Genomic DNA, 17,287 nt, shown 5'->3' on the forward strand with positions numbered 1-17,287 from the left:
TGGCCCCAAAGCAGACACACAGATCAATGGAACATAATTAAGAGCCCAGAAAAAAAATCCACACATATGTGGACAATTAATTTATGATGAAGGAGCAAAGAACATACAATGGAGAAAGGACAGTCTCTTCAATAAGTGGTATTGGGAAAATTGGACAGCTACAGACAAAAGAATGAAACTGAACCATTATCTTATACCATACACAAAAATTAGCTCAAAACGGTTTAAAGACTTGAATATAAGACTTGAAACTATAAAATTCCTGGAAGAAAACATAGGTGGTAATCTCACTGACTTCTGTTTAGTGATGTTTTTGGATCTGACTCCAAAAGCAAGGGAAAAAAAAGCAAAAATAAACAAATGGGACTATATCAAACTAAAAAGCTTCTGCACAGCAAAGGAAATAATCATTAAAACAAAAAAGGCAACCTACTGAATGGGAGAAGATATTTGCAAATCGTATATCCAATAAGGGGTTAATATCTAAAATACATAGAGAACTCATACAGCTCAACAACAAAAAAACAAACAGCCCTATTAAAAAATGGGGAAATGATCTGAATAGACAATTTACTAAAGAAGACATACAGATGGCCAAAAATCAAATAAAAAGATGTTCAAGATCACTAATTACTAGAGAAATGCAAATGAAAACCACAATAAGAGGTGTAACCACCTCACACCTGTTAGAATGGCTTTAACAAAAAGTTAAGAAATAACAAGTGTTGGAGAGGACATGGAGAAAAGGGAACCCTCACATACTGTTAGTGGGATTGTAAACTGGTGTAGCCACTATGGAAAACAGTACAGAGATTCCTCAAAAAATTAAGAATAGAACTACCATATTATCCAGCTATTCCACTTCTGGGTATATATACAAAGAATATGAAAACACTAATTCAGAAAGATATATGCACCCCTATGTTCACTGGAACATTATTTATAATAGCCAAGACAGGGAAAAAAACTAAGTGTCCATCAATGGATGAATGGATAAAAAAGATGTGGCATATAGGTATAGATAAAGGTATAGATACAGATCTAGAGATACAGATATATCCACAATGATACTATGCAGCTATATAAAAAGAATGAAATCTTGCCATCTGGGATGATATGGATGGAACTGAGGGTATTATGCTAAGTGAAATAAGTCAGAAGTAAAAAGACAAATACTGTATGATTTCATTCATATGTGGAATCTAAAACAAAACAAATAAATAAAACAAAAACAAACAGTTACAGGGAATAGATTGGTGGTTAACAGAGGGGAAGGGGGCTGGGGGATGGGTGCAAGGCATTAAGGGGGTCAATTGTATGGTGACAGATGTGACCATTTGGTGAGTGATCACTCTGTAGTATATACAGATCTCAAATTATAATGTTGTATACTTGAAACTTATATAATTTTTTAAAATTCCCCAAATCATACATATTTTCACTGAAAACCAATTGAATTAAGTTGTTGATCAAAAATGGTCAAATATCAGCAGTTTATATAGTTCAACTCTAATATAAGACAAGTTAAAAAAAAACTTACCTTAACTAAGGCGACCCTTTCATTAGTTTAGACAAAAATAAAATACAAATAGGAAGAGAATTTACAGGGCAATAGTTTTCCTGCAACACTTCTCAGCAATCAAGAGACTGACTCTGTCAGTCAGCTCAACATGTAGTCAGTTTTTTATCCAAGATGACAATTCACTTCTATGACTTCATCTTCAGTTCCCCAGGCTATTAAGTTTTTCCCATCTCTGGCACAAACTTTATTTCAGTTTAACAATATACTAATTATCTGTTTACTATGTGCAAAGCTACTTTCTAGGTGTTTGGTTTTCCTTACCCATCTCATTCTATGGTCTACTATTAAGTATTATCAAACTAAAAACATCGTAAATAATGTACAAATGTCACTTGGCTCAAAGAATGTATTAAGTACACTTCCATTAAAAGCACAGGAAAGGGCAAAAAGTTCTTCAGAGAATGAAAAAAATACCTAAACGTAAGTATATTAAATCAGAATCATAAAATTTCATAAAAAATAATGCAGGTAATCTATTACAAGCAACAGATTTTAGAAGACAAAATATAACTTTCTCTTCAAGTACTGTATTCATTGCTGGAAAAATGTTAGGACATATTAATGAAAAAGCAATAGGACACCTAAACATTCATGAGTTTGTTTGCTTTATGTACTAAAAATGCTTCCTCATGGTCCACTACAGCCTTGCAACTCAAAGGGTGCCCAGGGTCCAGAAGCACCATCCTTACCTGGGGGCTTGTTAAAAATGTAGATTCTCAGATTCGCCCCCCAACCTGCAGAATCAGAATCTGCATTTAAATATGATTCCAAGGTGATTCCTATGCACATTTAAGTTCAAGAAGCGCTTTCTCTACAACATGGTTCTTAACTCAGGTCCTAAGGGCAACATGAGTTTCACAAATTCCCTGAAATTTCATGCAGAACTTTTTGTGAGTGAATATACATAGATTTTACTGGGTAAAGGCTCCATATTTTTTATCAAACTCTCACAGGAATATAATGGCCTCCAAATAGATTAAGAACTACTAGATTCTATGGCACAGTTTAAAAGTCAAAATATTTCAAAAACTATTCACGCTACTCTCAATGAGGTCTGTTGAAGAATGACAAGAATGAAGGTCAGAACGTCACAGTGGGTCATGGAAGACCTTATCTGAAGAATTTATTCACACCATGCAAGAAGTATGCCAAGAAACCAGTTTGGAGACATCTAAATAAATAATTCTCTACATGAGGTTTGAGATTAAGAATGTGCACTTGAAGAAGATTCAAACTGAGAAGTAAATAAATATAAGGTAGGATTTTTTTTTTAAGATAGGATGCCATTAGATGACAGCAAAGTGCTGAATTCTTGTTGTAAGAGCTCAATCAGCAAATCTCTAATACGAATTCTGTTTGATTTGGGATACAGAACCATTTTAAAATGTTAACTTCCAAGTACATTCTTACAATACTTCCTTTATGAAGGATCCCAACACGTTTTACTAGTCATACTTTCTTCATCCTCTTTGGACCTCAGAAGACAAAACAATGAAGAAATATGGCACAAAAATTAAAAAGGACTTGCCCAGGATCTTCAGTGAGCTAATGATAAACAGTAGCTCATATCCAGAAGGTTCTCACTAATATATGAGAACTGTGTACGTTTCATACTTTCATCTTATCACATAACCATCTCTTTGGGGTGTGTATTATCCAGGGGCACAGACAATGTTTAACTTCTGTTTCCTTAAGCCATAGTGCCTGATAGAATTTAATTTCCTTAATGGGCACCCAAAATGTAAGTTTAAAATGTTAACTGGACTTATCTTGATCCTGATGTTTTTTTGTACTATTACTGTAATTTGTCATCTGTGATGGGTCTAATCCCTGACAATCTGATCTCCAGGGTGGATCCATATCCAACCATACCAGTCATTCCAGGCAAGAGAGAATGCTAAAAAAATATTCAGGGGATCAAGATTACCGTAAGATTACAAAGTTAGACAGTGAAAAGTTTGGGGCTGTAGTTTTGGCATGGAGAGGAGCGTAAGAAGGTTAGTAAGGGCATAACAAAGAACAATGATGGAGAAGAAACACTGAACCCAGTTTTATCTGGAGAAATCAAACAATGAAAAGGAGACAAATACTTGAAGATAAAACAGGTTACTGAGAACAGGAGTAAATGGTTCCTTGCACATGTCAGTGAGCATTTGAAAAGTAAATAATATGATCATTAATGACAATTTTTACAGTAAAATAAAATAAAATGGCAAAACCAATATCTGAATGCAGTCTGTAAGTCTGCAAAGCTCATGTGCCTAACCACTATACTCACAAAAAACTGATCCAGTTTATGCAAATGATAAGTAGTTCAAAAATGTTTTAACTGGAAATCTCAAATGTCATACTAGTTTTATTTTTAAAAACATTAAATATATTTCTAACAACAAAGAAGCATATAAAAAAATGTACTAGTTAAGCCACTTAATCTTATTCTTTACCTGAAAGTGTCACAGAACTAAGAGGTTAGGGATATATCACAAAATTCCCAGATACCCTAGAATCACTCATACATTTATTTCCTCCAGAAATGTGTTCTCAACTTTCTGGAACCTTTTTACAATTTCAATCTGAAACATCTCTCAAGCCTAAGAAATCTCTGTTTACTCCTACTGTTTAAAGTAACATCTTTCATTCGTCTGAAGTAACTTTGTTCCAGCTTCAGTGGAGATCATCTATCAATAGATCTCTTTCTCTAAGTCAGGTAAACTCTACTCTTCCCTGAATGTAGTACCCAGTCAGTATACAATCAACAAACCCTGAAACTTAAAAGAAAAAAAAATGGATGAGTATATTTAAAGTCTAAAGAATTAATCTAAGATATCTTAGTACATCTTCGGTTTCCTTAAATCAGGGAACATTTGTATTTAAAATGATATTTAATATCCAGAAGATAACACAAGCTATGTTATATGGATAAATTCTTCATCACATCTCAAACATACCATATTGAAATGTAACAACAGGTTCACTTCCCCGGTTCAAATGTTAGTTACCTCTTCATCATCTTCCTCATCTTCAACATCCAGAATTCCTGAATCCTGTTCAGACTTGGGGCTAGTGCTTCCTGTCTCTGTATCAAAAATTGTATATGCATCTTTCTTAGGTTTTCTCTTGCTACCTATTCTGGGTTGTTGCAAGATGATGTTATCCAGGTTTCTTTGTTGTTGGGCCTAGGATAGAAACACATACACGCAAATAAACAAAAAAAGAAACAAAAGAAACAGAACTTAATTAAGCATTCAAAGAACTTCTAATTTTGAACTAATTGGTATCTTAAAAAAAACACAACAAAACGCCTTAATACATAAAGTTTTAGTGCCAGAAATAAAACCAAACATATTAATGTATAGATTTTTAACCCTGGAGCTACCCAATCTTTATTCGTTTTCCCAGTTTCCATAGAAAAAAAGATAATCAGTCAATAGTATCATGAGACTTTTCAAATACAAACACTAAGTCATCACAAAAAAGAAATCTACTGATCTGTACCTAAGTAGCCAAGAGATTAGTGCAAATGACTGAATATTTATCTCTTGAAAGATAAGTGCTATACTAGAACCACTGTGGTTGGGAGAAGAGGGACAGGAGCCTTTAAGCTTAGGGGACTCTTAGAAACACGTATGTGGATACAAGAGACCAATAAATTTTAATCAGGAGAATGAAATATCATAATAATCTGAACTAATGAATTCAACAGGATTTCATGAGCTTAGTCTGTGGAAAACAGAGTTTTAAGCATTTCTTTTTCTAAACTTTTATAGAAAAGTATAATTCCCTCAAGTTAACAAAATAGACTCAAATGATGGTGTGGTTTCCATAGATCCAAAGAGGTAGAAAGTGTGACTGTACAGACTCAACAAAAGAAGCTAAACCAAAGTATTAGAGCTGAAAGGGACCTTAGTCACCACTCAGGAAATAGGCTAGAAGACAAAGGATTTGTTTGAAGCTACAAGGCTAGTAAGTGATAAATCAGAAGCCCAAAGTGTGATCTCCTAAATTCCGTATTAGTGATCTTTCCACTATACCAACAGTCCCTCAAAGCATGCCGAAAATGTTTCCCCAAAAAAAGAGTTCTGTGGTCAAATAAACGGGAAACACTGCATGTTATACAAGCCTTCTTGTAGATATACGATGCACATTAACAGAATAGAAACTGGGAGAAGTCCTATTTTAAGGAAACTTCTTTAATATGGTTTAACCCAGCACGTTCCAAAAGTATTTCACAGTGGAGCTTTCCTTTTTAGAAGAAATAATACTAATACTTAGTATCATCCGAAGATACAAAGCTTAAGAAATGTGATCTCCCAGAATATACATTGCTTAATCAATATATGATATTTCTACTCAGTGACAAGTAGAAATTAGTTCAGGAGAAAAATCAGAATCTCCAAATATTCTGAATGAGATTGAGGAATTCTAGATAAATATTCAGTATAAGGTGTTAGTCCAGGTACTGGTTAAATGAGACAATTATAACAAGACAGAGAAAAACTTGAACTATGTGAGCTAGTTTCTGCCAAGAAAATGAAAAGAATCTACATTCCAGAGATTTGAATCAATGGACTAACTTGTTTCTCTGCATAGTACTTGTTGATATTTTGGTTTGACTTACATAAAATACATGGCTTCAGTAACAAAACTGAGAGAGAAGGTATCCAAGCACATTTATGTTTGTACACAAGACATACATATCCTCCAAGCATTTGAGACCCCAAATTAGATAGAACATTCTTTCTACTCCTCTCAAGAGTAAGAAGTTCTCCCCCACTTACTTCCAATGCAAACCACACAAAAAGGGATCCAGGACTCTAGAAATCCAAAGCTTTCATATTTAAAAAAGCAAGTTCTCAACTAGAGAGTAATCACTTGTCTCTTTATCCTCTCTTTCAGTACAGCAAAACCAAAAGCTTTCATAAGTTGGTCTTATTTTATTGAATCCAAAGTTAAATACTTTTCCTTCACAATCACTAAAATACTATCAGTGTACCAAAAGCAATCAAAAGAAACCACACTTAAGTACTATCATTTATACTTGAAATGATACAAATCTGAAAGTATCCTATGGAAGTAATTTTAGATCATCTATGATTTGTTCTTTTTAGGTGTGTCTGGTTTACCAATCAATTTGATGGAGCGCAAAGCAGTTTAGGCCAAATCAGCAAATTAAAATAGCAAACCTATGCTAGAAATGAGAGCACGGCAAGTTTTATTCCAAGTCTCTATGAGAACCTGGGGCCTCTGTCAAAATTATCAAGGCTTCTCCAGTCTATAAATGAGCAGTCAGGGCAGATCTGCCAAGAAAGAACTGGCCAAGTTGGAAATACTAAAACAGGTAAAACAACGAAATAAATACTCAGATATTACCCATTAGGAAGCAAATGAAAACTACCATCTATTCAAAATGTATATTATGGGACCGGCAGGAAGTGGAGAAGAGTAAATGTAGATATAAATATGTAAATATATGCAATATATATTAAAATTAACATGCGACTCTAAAAGTCCGTAAAAAAAAAATAATAATAAAAGCTCTTCAGAGCTCTTTTCTAACATGCTAAGCCACCTCACCAGGACCATTTATTCTGTCCCTCCAAAGACAACCTTGGAGCCAAAGAAGCAGCTACTGATTTCTGCTGCCTAGGTTGGAGTAGAGGTAAAAGGGTATCAAGCAAACAAATAGACTTTAGAAAGCATTTAGGCTTTTTTTTTTTCTTGGTTGTTCATTCTCTTTGTGAATAATCTTTACACATTTACCCACCTCCTCCTCAAGATTCCTCACATATGTTCTTCTCTGGTTTCCTAATATACAGAAATTAAGCAAGGTTTATTCCTCAGCCCCTACTCTTCTACCACTCTTTCCACTCTCCCAAGATCCAATAGCATATCTCCAGTTTCGTATTACTACTGTGTGTTCTACCATCACTTCACTTCCAACATACCTAAAATGGAACTCATCACCTTCTCATTACAATTCCCATGCATATTGCGGCCAGGCTCTTCTTAAACCACATCATTCATCACACCAGTTAAACATGAGGTAAACTGGGGGAAACAATTTGAACAAGTACAAATTCAAACTCCATAATCTTATCACTAAGACTCCACCATAATGGAAGCTGAACTTAATTTTCCAATGTATTATCCAATACTCTCCAACATGAATCTTCTACTTGGATCAGAATCTACCTCATAATATACTAAAAATATTTCCACTACTGTATCTTTGCTTATGCCATTTCCCTTCTAGATGACCTCTCCCTGCCTGTATCCAACCTTTCCTCCAAAACCCAAGTAAAATTATTCTTCCTTTAGGAAGCCTCCTCTCACTGTTCTAACTCACAGTGTTTTCTCTCTGTATCCCTACTTTCAGTCAAACATGTATTGAATATCTACTTGGCACCAGATACTGCGCTGAGTATACAAAGAATTTGGGTATACAAAGAATAAGATGGATTCTCTGACTTTTGAACCTCACATCATTCTATTGTAAGAAGTAGGTAAGCAATTGAGTGGCTGAAATTCAGTGCAAAGAGTATAATGATAGAAATAAATACAGGTGCAGTGATTAGACAAAGGAGAAAGTAATCATATCTGCTTATAGGGATGTCAGGAACTTCACAGAGGAAGAGGTAGCAAACTGTGCTCTTAAAAGATGAATATGATTTTTCCAAAGGGAAGTACGTAGAGAGGGTAACCATTCCAGAAGAAAGAAACCGGATGAGAAAAGACTACCACACGTGAAATAACATTATCCACACAAGGAATAAATAATCTTGTATAAGAACATAGGTTATGAAGGACTAACAAGAGATAAAGTTAAAGATGCCATACAAAGCAGTTTCAAGGTTAGCTAGTAGGCAATGGAGAAACAACAGAAGAATGTGAGCAGGGGAAGAACAGGATCAGCTTTACAATTTAGGCAAATCCCCTAGGAGCGGAGGAATGGTCAACTAGGAGAAGATAAAAAATAGAAACAGGAAAACCAATATAGGTCATGAAAGGAGTCCAAATAACAATGATGAGGACTTCAATTAAGGTAGCAGCAGCTACAGAAGAAGCAGAAGCAACAGATTTTACTGATTTAAATGTAGTACATGGAAGAGGGGAAGGAAATAAAAATAACTCCAAGTATTCTGGTCTTTATGACTAGATGGTGGGATCATTCCAAACAATAGGAACCGTGGAAATAATTAGTTGAAGGTAGGATAGAGAAGATGAGTTCAATAAACCTGTCAGATATCCAAGTAAAAAATAACAGTATGGCACTTCAGCATATAACTCTTCTCTTCTTTAGGACAGGAAACATACTTCACCATTATTAGAATCCCACAAGCTCAGATACAGTGACACATACACAGTAAATTCAGATAAATGTTTACTATATAAACGCAAAAGATAACAAAAGAAACTTGTTTAAGAATGAGATTTGGCCCATAAAAGAGAGGGATATCTGTAAAAGACATGATTTGGATATTCTCCTACCTGCTAGAAGGTGGATGGGGGTGAGGGAGGGGCGACCCATAAGAGTTACCTAACCTGAACTATTCACCTAAAAATGTAGCTACTAAAACTTTTACAACTGTCATTACACATGCTATTAAATAAAGTTTTGTTGTGACTACAACTTCCAAGGGTTCCTAGCAATAAGACTCAGAGTTAAAATTCTGTGAATCAAAAGCCAAAGGCTCCTTTCTTTATCAGCCCAATACCGACCTCTAGTGGACTAAAAGAATACATAAAATTGAGCTTGAAAATCAGAAACCGGTTGAAAAGGGAGGGAGGTGTAGGCTTATAGGTTCAAGACCTGATATAATTAACTACATGGACTTCAATTACAGGGTGCTATACCAGAAAAGAAAAAAAGAAGAAGAAGAAGAAGAAAAAAAACCTTCTTGGAGTAAGACGGGTCTTTAAATCTAAGCTCTGCAACATATTAATTCCATAACCATGGGCAGGTTCTTTTCAATGCAACATCCCATCTATTAAAAAAAAAAAAAGGTTAATAAAATGTATCTCAGAACTGCAACAAGGAGTAAATGAGATAATACATGTAAGTCATCTTGAATTAAAAGATAAGTCAAAAGAAAAAAAAAAGACACTATAAATTTAAGTTCCACCTGTCTTCCCTCTGAATATGAGATAGGAATCTTGTTTCACCGTCTATTCTGGAAGCATTGAAGACCTAGCAATACTTAGATACATAATCATTAATGGCATCTAATACTGCTTCACATTGCCATTCAATTTTGTATTTGTGCTACATGCCAAGTATTAGATATCTGTACTGCACACCTCTTGTGCTCCACTTCAGATCCTCTCAGCCTCAGCTCTTATTCCACGTAGAACATCAGCAACCTGTTCTGGGCAGCCTTGGAAGTGTCATATAGTGTAAACTGAAACCAGCTCTAGCATTTACACCACACCTCTAGCTTCCTGCCCAGAGGTTTTGCAGACATCACAGTGTGGAATCCCACCAGAACTACTTAGCATTCATGATTCTCAAACCAGAAGTGAGGCAAACCTTGACCAAAAGAGCTGACAGATAAATGCTCCCCACTGCATCCCTCCCATGGTGAGTTCCATATAGCTTCTTCATGGATTAAGGAACCAGACTGCCCTACAATGTACCACTGTACTGACTCTACAATTTTTCTTTTCACTCTTCCTGACCCTTATGCTTGTATACGCCACTCAAACACCAACTTCTCAGGTTTCTCCAGGGAAATCAAGGCTAAAATAACATCCCATACAAAAATACAATGAAGTAGGATTATGATCCCATATCTGAAGCCCCAAGGACGTCCATGAAAATAACTGGCAAGACCAAGATATAAAGACTCCAAAGCTACCCTCTTCAGTTCTCACCAATCAAAAGAACTACAAGACCTGTAATTTCAAAAAGGTTTCTTCATGTTTATTAGCACTAGCTCTGGCAACTAGTATTCTTTGGCGACTAGCTCCAATATCAGATCTTGTTCAAACAAAATAAAAACAAAATAAGGATAGTGAGTTAAAATGAAGGAAATAGAACATATCAAGACCATATCCAAAAAGTTATTTACATATTAGTGTCCATAGGGGTGTATACATGCATTATATATGTGTATTTTGTGTAATATTTTAAAGGAGGGATAAACAAATAAACAGTTTTTCATACAACTTAATCAGGTTCCAAAGAATTTCCATCAGTAGAATGAGAAATCTAGGATTATGATATTCACAGAAATTTTTTTTAATGGAAAAAGGTGTTCACTATATCGCCTTCAACATTATAACTGAGATCCTTAGCTGTTTGAAAGTCTCCAGTTCATATTTAAAACCTATATTTCATAGAGGGGAAAAAGTCTTTGCACTAACAAAATTCATTTCAACAAGATGTACTAGATATAGTGTATTACAATTTGTATAAAGCAATAGTAAAAGTTAAAAGAATTCTCTTGTGAATTAGGATAATCCCAGCTCCTTTTAAATACTATCTTTTTCTTTTGTCAACATATATACACCACAAGCACAATGTTAATTGTAGTTAGCTGTAAAATAAATTACAAAACAAACATAAAGAAAAAAATGGAAAAAAAAATCTGAAATCTCTATTCAGTAATAATCAGTTACTTGATGAATTACAACCCAGCCTATTTTCTGTACATATATAAAGATTTCTTTTTGCTCATCTGTATTTTCTATTTATCTGCATAATTGCTAATACATTTATATTCGTATGTCAAAAAGTATCATACTTAAGTTTTTAAATCTGCTTTTTGCTCAAAAATATTTCACAAATATCTTTCTCTACAAATAAAAATACTTACAATAATATTTGCATTGTACTACATTTCAAAGAATGGATGTTTATTTGAATATAGTCTACTATAGGACATGTATATTGCTTCTAATATTTTGCTATTTAATAACTGCTGCAAAGACTAACACCAGAGTTAAAATTATGTGGATATCCTTAATTATTTTATTAGAGGAAGAAAACTACTCCCTCAAATGATTATTCACCCCAACTCAACTTTACAGTACAATTTATCTTTTCCCAATTTGTTTTATTTTAAATGTCTGCAAAATGAATATAATTTCATGGTTTAAAAAATCTAATAATACTGAAAATATTGTAATAAAAAACAGTAGACTCCCCCTTATGCCTTTTTCCATCCCCAATCCTGCTCTGTAGAGTTAATATTTTTATACCCACGTTTCTAATAATACCCTTACTTTGTTAAAAACTTAGATCATTTAAAAATATAGACTCCCTTACACTACTGCTTCTTAAATTATATTCCCAACAAAGTATTTTACGTAAAAGCAATAATCAATATTAATCATCATGTCATGTAACCAAACCGTCTTGCTACAGAGTCAAGTATATATGCAATGATTACATATTTGATTATAGTTCCTTTCTGGTACAGCTTTTTGTTTTTCTTGGAGTTTCAAATTGCCTACATTTTAAAAAATTTCTCTAATATTCTAGCTACAACAATCTTGATTTTTTCCAAAAAGCTCATCATAATAGACATTCTATCCAAACCTTATTATTCCTAAAGGCATAACCTGGGCTGATTGTCCTATAAGGACTGCTGTCATTCTGGAGGGGACTTACTTTCATTTCAGCTTCAATAATTCCATATCTATATTTCACTTAATCCAGACTCTCATTTTGTTGGCACACATCTTCAGATAATTCTTAAGAATTAAGAATTAAATTTCTTGAATTCTTCCATTCTCAAAATGACTTTAATTCTTCTCCAAATAAACTATAGAATTCAAGGTTGACAATAATTTTCCCTTAGGTTATTGAAGGCATTGTTCACACTACTGTCCTGTATTACCCCCTATTGCTAGTGGAAAAAGCAATGATATATTGATCTTCATTCCTTTATATATTACTTTTCTCTCTGGAAGATTTTCAAACCTTTTACTGTATATGTTCTCAGTTTCTCAGGGGATGTACCTTGGTGTAGGTCTTTAACTTGTTCATTATACTCAGTAAGCAATACATGTGGAAGTCCTGAGATTTTCTTATATTAATGCTCTGATGATTTTCTCCCCTTGTCTAGAACTCCTAATGGATACTGAATTCTCATATAATTCCTCCTGATGATCTTTGTTTTTTTTAATTGAAGTATAGCTGATTTACAATGTTGTGTTAGTTTCTGGTGCACAGCAAAGTGATTCAGTTATACATATTTATATATATTTGTTTTCATATTCTTTTCCATTATGGTTTATTATAGGATATTGAATATATTTCCCTGTGCTATACAGTAGGACCTTGTTGTTTATCTATTTTATGTATAGTAGTTTGAATCTGCTAATCCCAAACTCCTAATTTTCCCTCCCCAATCCCCTTTCCCCTTTGCTAACCATAAATTTGTTTTCAATGTCTATGAGTCTGTTTCTGTTTCGTAAATAAGTTCATTTGTGTCATATTTTAGATTCCACATATAAGTGATATTATACAGTATTTGTCTTTCTCTTTCTGACTTACTTCACTTAGTATGATAATCTCTAGGTCCATCCATGTTGCTGCAAATGGCATTATTTCATTCCTTTTTTATGGTTGAGTAGTATTTCATTGTGTATATATACCACATCTTCTTTATCCATTCATCTGTTGATGGGCATTTACGTTGCTTCCATGCCTTGGCTATTGTAAATAGTGCTGCTATGAACATTGGGGTGCATGTACCTTTTCAAAGCAGAGTTTTCGTCTTTTCCAGATATATGCCCAGGAGTGGGATTGCTGGACCATATGGCAACTCTACTTTTAGTTTTTTAAGGAACCTCCATACTGTTTTCCATAGTGGCTGCATCAATTTACATTCCCACCAACAATGTAGGAGGGGGGTTCCCTTTTCTCTGCACCCTCTCTGGCATTTGTTGATGGTCATTCTGACTGGTGTGAGGTAGTACCTCATTGTAGTTTTGTTGCATTTCTCTAATAATTAGCAATGTTGAGCATCTTTTCATGTGCCTACTGGCCGTCTATATGTCTTCTTTGGAGAAATGGCTATTTAGGTCTTCTACCCATTATTTGATGGGGTTGTTTGTTTTTTTGTTATTGAGTTGTATGAGCTGTTTCTTTATATGGAAAATTAACCCTTTGTCAGTTGCATCATGTGCAAACATTGTCTCCTAGTCCATAGGATTTTTTGTTTTGTTTATGGCTTCCTTTGCTGTGCCAAAGCCTGTAAGTTTGATAAGGTCCTGTTTGTTTATTTTTGCTTTTATTTCTATTGCCTTGGGAGACTGACCTAAGAAAACATTGGTACACCTCCTGATGATCTTTGTAATATTTTTCTATAACAAACCAAATTTTTAATTTTTGAGGATACCAATGAATTTTTCTGACATATTGTTTTCTGCATTATTTGCTCCATCTAGGTACTTTTTACTGTTGTTAGTTCTTTTCTCATATTGGTATTTTTATCTCTCTCTTTCTAGTTGGATATTTTCCTCAAATATCTATTGACCCTTGGCCAGTCATTCATATTTAATAATAAATCACTTAAGAGTTTACAGGAAGGTCTATGGGCATAGGAAGACTTGTCAAGTAGCAAGCTTCACTTTAGGGAATTCTACAAAGGAAATCACCTCTTTGATGGGGAAATCCAAATGGCACTTTGTGGCAGTCCTTTATTAATTTCTCTAGAAAAGAATTTTCCAATCTCCCACTTAAGAATATAAGTACAAATATTCCATGCAAGGGAGAGGAGAAGTAGAGGAATTAACTGCTTTATACCCACATCATCTATAATTATTCACACCTCCAAAGATACAGCTTGTCTGGAGTTGTCTGTATTGAACTGCTTCCTCCATTCCACAAGAACCTGTTTATACTTTCAATTGTGGCTTAATACACCCTGCTATATATAGTGGTAACTATATATATTTACCACTCTTCCCTCCACTTTCTTTTTTTACCTTCCAGCTATATTATTGACATGTAATTAATACAGAAGTTAACATTAAACAATGTGCTGACTTGACACATGTATATATTGCAAAATGACTACCAGAGTAAGTTACCTTGTATCTTCATCCCCTCGTATAATTATCATTTTTGTATGTGGTGATAACATTTATGACCTACTCTCTTAACAACTTTCAAGTATATAATAAAGTATTGTTAATTATAGTGACCATGCTGTATATTAGATCTTCAAAACTTACTCATCTTATAGCTGTAAGTTTGTATTCTTTGACCAACATTTCCTTATTTCCCCCACCTCCCAGTCCCTGGCAACCACTATTCTACTCTCTATTTCTATGAGTTTGGGTTTTATCGATTCAACATCTAAGAGACACCATGCAGTTTTTGTCTTTCTCTATCTGACTTACTTAACTTAGCATAATGCCTTCAAGGTCATTCCATGTTTTGCAAAAGGCAGGATTTCCTTGTGTCATGGCTGAAATGTAGATATATAGATATATACATATAGGTATATATAGATATATATTCTTTATCCGGTTATCTGTCAATGAACACTTAGGTTGTTTCTGTATCTTGGCTACTGTGAATAAAGCCTCCAGCTTTGTTCTTTCTTAGAATCACTTTTCTATCCAGGGTCTTTTGTGGTTCCATACAGATTTTAGAATGTTTTTTCCTATTTTTTTGAAAAATGCCATTGGAAATTTGATAGGAATTTCATATAATCTGTAGGTCACTTTGGGTATTATAAACATTTTAACAATATTAATTCTTCTGATCCATAAACATGGGATATCTTTCCATTTATTTGTGCTTCTTCAATTTCTTTCATCAATGTCTTATAATGTTCAGTGTACAGATATTTCACTTCCTTGGATACATTTATTCCAAAGTATTTTTTTATGTTTGATGCTATTATAAATGAGATTGTTTTATTTCTTTTACAGATAGTTCACTGTTAGTGTATAGAAATGCAACTGATTTTGTGTATTGATTTTGTATCCTGCAACATTATTGTATTTATTTATTAGTTCTGGTTTTTTTATGGAGTCTTTAGGATTTTCTACATATAAGATCATATCATCTGTAAATAGAGAATATTTTACTTATTGTTTTTCAATTTGGATACCTTTTATTTCTTTTTCTTGAATAATTTCTCTTGCTAGGATTTCCATTACTCAGTTGAATAGGAGTGGTGAGAGTGGGTACTCTTGTCTTCTTCCAGATCTTAGTGGGAAAGATTTCAGCCTTCCCCACTGAGTATGACGTTAGCTGGGGATTTGTCATATATGGCCTCTATTATGTTGAGATATATTCATTCTATTCTAATTTGTTGAGAGTTTTACTGATGAAAAGATGATAAATTTTGTTAAGTGCTTTTTCAGCATCTATTGAGATGATCATATAATTTGTATCTTTTCTTCTACTAATGTGGTATAGCACATTAATTGATTTGCGTATGTTGAACCATTGTTGCATCCCAGGAATAAATCACACTTGATCATGATGCATGATACTATTAATATACGGTTGATTTCTGCTTGTTGGTACTTTGTTGACAGTTGTTGCACCTCTATTTACCAGGAATACTGGCCTGTAGTTTTCTTTTCTAGTAGTGCCCTTACCTGGCTTTGGTATCAGGGCAAGACTAACCTTGTAAAATAAATCTGGGAGTGTTCCTTCCTCTTCAATTTTTAGAGGAATTTGAGAAGAACTGATGTTAATTCTTCTCCAGATGTTTGGTGAAATCATCCGGTCCAGGGGTTTTCTTTGTTGGAAGGTTTTTGATTACTGTTTCAATCTCCTTACTCATAAATGATCCTTTCAAATTTCCTATTTCTTCCTGATTCATTATGGCTAGGTTGTCCAGGAGTGTGTTGTTTACTTTCCACACATTTATGAATTTTCTAGTTTTCCATCTGTTACTGACTTCTAGTTTCATACCATTGTGACTGGAAAACATATTTAATATAATCTCAATCTTCTTACATTTGCTAAGGCTTCTTTTGTGAACTAATATATAAACTACCCTGGAGAATGTTCTGTGTGCACTTGAGAAGAATGTGTATTCTGCCACTGTTGGGTGGAATAATCTGCCTATGTTTTTTTAAGTCCATTTGGTCTAAGGTTTAGTTCAAGTCCTGTGGTTCCTTACTGATTTTCTGTCTAGATGATCTATTCATTGTTCAAAGTGGGGTATTTAAGTCCCCTGTTATTATTGTATTGTTGTCTATTTCTCCCTTCAGAGCTGTGAGCATTGTTTAACATATTTAGGTGCTCTGATATTAGATGCACCTCCACTCTCTTTCTGCCAAAGATTTATTATGCCCTCTTCATTCTCATTATGAATTAATGAAAAGACAGTAAATATCAGCAGAGAAATAAAAACTATGTAGAACAACCAAATGTAGATTCTAGAACTAAAAAATATACTACCTGAAAAAAAGAATTCATCATTTAATGCACTTAACAGTCAAATAGGGATAACAAAGGAAAAGAGTCAGTGAACTTGAAGATATATGAACAGAAATTATCCAGTTAGGAAAAAAAACAGATTAAAAAAACAAACAAACATGAAAAACAGAGCCTGAGGAATATGGGGGATAATATCAAAAAGTCTACCTAAGTAGAACTAGAGTCCTAGAAAAAAAGGAGAAATAATATAGTGAAGAAAAAATATCTGAAAGAACAATGGGTGAAAATTTCTCACATATTATAAAAGACATAAAGTACCAGAGTCAAGAAGCTCAGTGAATCCCAAT

At 34.0% G+C, this 17,287-nt stretch overlaps 1 protein-coding gene across 4 annotated transcripts in view; it reads right to left on the bottom strand.

The window, feature by feature from the left end:
• EXOC6B (exocyst complex component 6B) overlaps window positions 1-17,287 on the bottom strand; it is a 713,885-nt gene that overhangs the window by 434,458 nt on the left and 262,140 nt on the right. For all 4 annotated transcript variants that reach the window (XM_068564227.1, XM_068564225.1, XM_068564224.1 and 1 more), the window contains exon 7: window positions 4,582-4,758. In XM_068564227.1, the coding sequence (XP_068420328.1) occupies window positions 4,582-4,758 (177 nt within the window). The remainder of the gene's footprint in view (window positions 1-4,581; window positions 4,759-17,287) is intronic.

This window comes from Eschrichtius robustus, chromosome 15, assembly GCF_028021215.1.
Source record: "Eschrichtius robustus isolate mEscRob2 chromosome 15, mEscRob2.pri, whole genome shotgun sequence".
NCBI lineage: Eukaryota > Metazoa > Chordata > Mammalia > Artiodactyla > Eschrichtiidae > Eschrichtius > Eschrichtius robustus.